Source organism: Sapajus apella, unplaced genomic scaffold (assembly GCF_009761245.1).
Source record: "Sapajus apella isolate SASKATOON/1434 unplaced genomic scaffold, GSC_monkey_1.0 scaffold62, whole genome shotgun sequence".
Taxonomy (NCBI): Eukaryota; Metazoa; Chordata; class Mammalia; order Primates; family Cebidae; genus Sapajus; species Sapajus apella.
Window position 1 is genome coordinate 19,495,897 of NW_022437002.1, and position 3,772 is coordinate 19,499,668.

Here is a 3,772-nt window from a genome sequence, read left to right on the forward strand (position 1 = left end):
GTGTCACTCCAAGTGTCCCTTTCTTCTCCTTATTCTTTTGCTCCACCTTCTCTACTTTCCCCTCCTCTTCCTCCTCCTCATCTCGTCCTTTTTTGTCTTTTCACAGAGTTTAGTAAAGCAGTCTTTGTAATACAAAAAGAAGTGTTCCTGTTTAAGTTGAACCCCAGGTAACTGTTAGGGTGCTTGGGGCATAAGGAGATAGCCAGGCCCCAGCATGAACTGTGGGCAGCCTGGGCAAGTGTTTTCCCGACCATGGCAGTGGGCAGTGGTGAGTTCAAGGTTATCCCTACTGAAGTGCAGTGCCGTATCGAGCATCTTGTAACGAGTGCCTTCTACGTGCCAGGCATTTATTGGGTACATCTTACATTAACTCAGTTAATCCTCACAACCTCCATTCAAGGTGGTTCTTCTTATTCTCAAGGTCACAGGCAGAAGACGGAAGAGCTGGTTGTGGCACCATGTCCTCGCACTCCCAGGCTAGCTCCTGGCAGCCCCACTCCTGTCTCACTGTATGACCCTGGGCGTTCCTATGGTCCCAACTCTGGATTTTCTCATCTGTCCGTGAAGGCCATGTGTCCCTGAGAATTCCTTCACTTGGATGGTCTGAGTAGCTGAGTCCCCCTTTGCAGTGGGCTGAGGGGTGCACAGGGACTACCTCTTGTTTTACCTTAAATAACTCCTCACCTTTGTCCCTTGAGCAGAAGCTCCTCCTGCCGGTTGCCCTTAGAACCTGTCCCTGGATTGGGCTTCTCCCCCAAACTCCCTTCCCAGAGAGACTGAGGCTTACGTGTCACCTGCATTCCCCAAGCAGGGCTGGAACCTCAAGATTTAGCAACTGAATCAACTTCTTAGGCTGCTGTGGATGCGCCAGGCTAGGTGATGGAGTGGATTAGGGATCGGGATAGAATATTCTCTTGCTTTAAACCCCACTAATTACACTGCAGTCCAAATTCCTTGCCATGCCCCTACATGACTGGGCTCCTGCTTCCCCTCTGACCTTACTTCCTGCTACTCCCACAGGGTACTCAGCATTCCCTCACATCAAGACAGCCCTTACAGCCTCCATGTTAGTGAAACCCACCCAAGCTGCTGCAATTGATCCAGCTCCCAGATTTCTGTGGCTTAGCCCGATAGTTGGCTTCTTGCTCATGTTAAGACTCTAGCTGCTCCAGGGCAATCATGGCACATCATGGCCTCACAGTGCCTCTCATCGCGATAAGTATGTTCTGGGGCTTCGTCAGTTTCTCCGTTTCCTGGTTCATCCCTAAGAGTCTTAGCAGGGTAGTTATCATCACCCTATTGGTGACCTGTTCAATTTGCTGCTCTTTTTTTTTTTTTTCTTTTGAGACAGGATCTCACTCTGTTGCCCAGGCTGCAGGGTAGTGGCGTCATCTTGGCTCACTGCAGCCTCGACCTCCCAGGCTCAGGATCCTTCTCCTGCCTCAGTTTCTTGGGTAGCTGGGACAACAGGTGCATGCCATCATGGCTGGCTGAATTTTTGGTATTTTATGTAGAGATGGGGTTTTACCATGTTGCGCAGGCTGGTCTTGAACTCCCGGGCTCAAGCAGTCCTCTTACTTCTGCCTCCCAAAGTGCTGGGGTCACAAGTGTGGCCCACCGCACCCAGCTACTGCTGTCTCTTTTGGCTGATTGCAATTCTTTCTCATCTCAGTCTTCTCTTTGGACCACAGTTAAAAAATGAAACCAGCTGGTATCTGAAGCATCACTTCCTTGAGGAAGAAGACATGCTCTATAGTGCTAGCCGTTGAGGTTCCGAGAAGAGAATTCCATCTAGATGCAAAATCTCCTCCAGATGGAGACCTTCTTTCTTGACTTTCCTGTTTCCAGCATCAGCTGCCTTAAACAGTGGTACCACATCTGAATATCTTGTCCTATTTCCTCCTTCACTTTTTTACTTTGACTTATGTGTCTACCTAACCTAAACTGTGCTGATGCCATGAAACGTTTATGCACTCTTCCGAGAGACGATGCTTTTCTGAGAATATTTTATTCTCTCCTTGGAATCTGTGGATTTGAAGATGGCTCCTGTCTTCTCGTAACATGGGAATCAGTGAAGTGTTTAAAAACTGCTGCAAGATAAACAAGACTGCAATGGGCAGTCAGTAGGAGAGCATGCTCAGAGAGAGGCTGTGTCACAACACTTACACCAAAGTATATTTTCAGGACGAGCTTCTTACCTCTTCCATCTCTTGGAATAAAATGTTTTTCTACTTCCAAAATAAAACAAAGTCTAATGCAAGTGTTCTTGCTCCATGTGGTGATTCAGGGACCCAGAGGCCTTGCATTTGGTGGCTCTGCCATCTGCTGGGGTGCTGGTCCTCTGTGCTCAGCTGGTGGGGGCAGGGAGCAGAGGCAGAGAAGACCACAAGGGGGGGTTTTCTGACTTGAGCGTAGTCCTTCGTAGAACCTAGTCATACAACCACATCTAACTGCAAGGAAGGCTGGGGAATAGACTCCAGCTGTGCACCCAGGATAAAGTACAAATGTGTTTAGTGAACAGCTAGTTTGTTCCTGCTGTAGCCTCAGAAACCTTTTGCTTTACCTCCACCAGGCCTGAGGGATGGGCAGCAGAACTAGCAGCCCCCTGCTGCAGATGCAGAAACAAGGCTCAGACAAGCTGTTTACCTTGCCCAAGGCCACATAGTGAGTTGGTGTCAGAAATCATCTCTTGGCCTAGAGCCTGTGCTTCTTCAGCAGGAAGCAGCCTGGCCACCCCACCCTGAGCATCCCCCACTGGTCTGGCCCTCCCCTGAGGCCTTTACCAATCTCCACCTTGTGTCAGAAGTCACCAGGGACCTGGTAGTTTCTGGTCCAGGGGTGAGCTTCTGTGGGGTGTTTGTACCTGCAGTACGCATCTAGCTCACTCCATGGAGTGGGGCCTGGTATGGGCATAGCACAGAAGACTGAGCATAGAGAGGCTTGCTAAAACCTCAGAAGGAATGAGAGGTCAATGAGAGGAAGACAGGTGAATGGGTGACAAGTGAACTTGCTGAGCAGTGGTGTGATATCTACAGCACTCTGCTGCTGAAGTCTGCCTCTCCCCACCACCCACCAAACCCTGGCAGCATCAAATCCCGGTTCCACCTCTGTGCTCATGATTGCGCCCCTCCCCTATGGCCCTCCAGCGGCCCCTTCCTGTCCCATCTCCCATGTGCTGCAGCCACAAGGGCCTGCCCAAGTGTTCCTGCCTGGGCTGAGGTCTTCTGTGGCCCCTCCAGGGGCACAATCACCTTCTTCCAACCTGCTCTGTGCCTGAGGCTGACCTGTGTGTCCCATCACTGGGCTCTGTGGAGTCAGGCCTCCAATTGGGTTTGGGCACTGTGAGGCACCCACAGAGACAGAAGTGGTATGGGTCAGGGTCTTTATTCCCACAGTTCTCTCCCTATAGGTGTCTGGGACTGGTGCTTCTAGCAGAGGCCATCACTCCTCCCAAGGAAGCTGACTCTAAGTTCCAGCACTCACTCCTTACCCTCTTCCCTTCGGGGTGATAACAGTTCTGTTGCTCCTGGTCCAAGGCTACTGCTGTATTCCTTGTGTTCCTTTCACAATAGCCTCAATGTAAAGAATCTCTCCTCGAATCCCTGCCTCCCTTTCCTCCCTCCCTTCTTCCCTCCCTCCCTCCTTCCCTCCCTTTCTCCCTCCCTTCCTCCCTTCCTTTCTTCCTTCTTCCCTCCTTCCTTCCTTTTTTTTTTTTGAGACAGAGTCTCACTCTGTCACCCAGGCTGGAATGTAGTGGCATGATCTTGGCTCA

The 3,772-nt window shown here is 50.7% G+C and overlaps 1 protein-coding gene across 1 annotated transcript; it reads left to right on the forward strand.

Moving 5' to 3' along the window:
- Positions 1 to 1,179: 1,179 nt before the first annotated feature.
- LOC116529632 (V-type proton ATPase subunit e 1-like) lies at positions 1,180 to 2,243 on the forward strand. Its single transcript, XM_032247593.1, has 2 exons — positions 1,180 to 1,319; positions 1,631 to 2,243. Exons 1-2 carry the CDS (start codon positions 1,180 to 1,182, stop codon positions 1,767 to 1,769), a joined length of 279 nt encoding a protein of 92 aa, XP_032103484.1. The 3' UTR covers positions 1,770 to 2,243.
- The last annotated feature ends 1,529 nt before the right edge of the window (positions 2,244 to 3,772 follow it).

Coding starts and splice junctions, on each gene's coding strand:
- LOC116529632 (XM_032247593.1), top strand. CDS start 1,180: ATGGCACATCATGGCCTCACAGTGCCTCTCATCGCGATAAGTATGTTC. Junction 1,320..1,630: donor TTGGTGACCTGTTCAATTTG/CTGCTCTTTTTT, acceptor CGCACCCAGCTA/CTGCTGTCTCTTTTGGCTGA.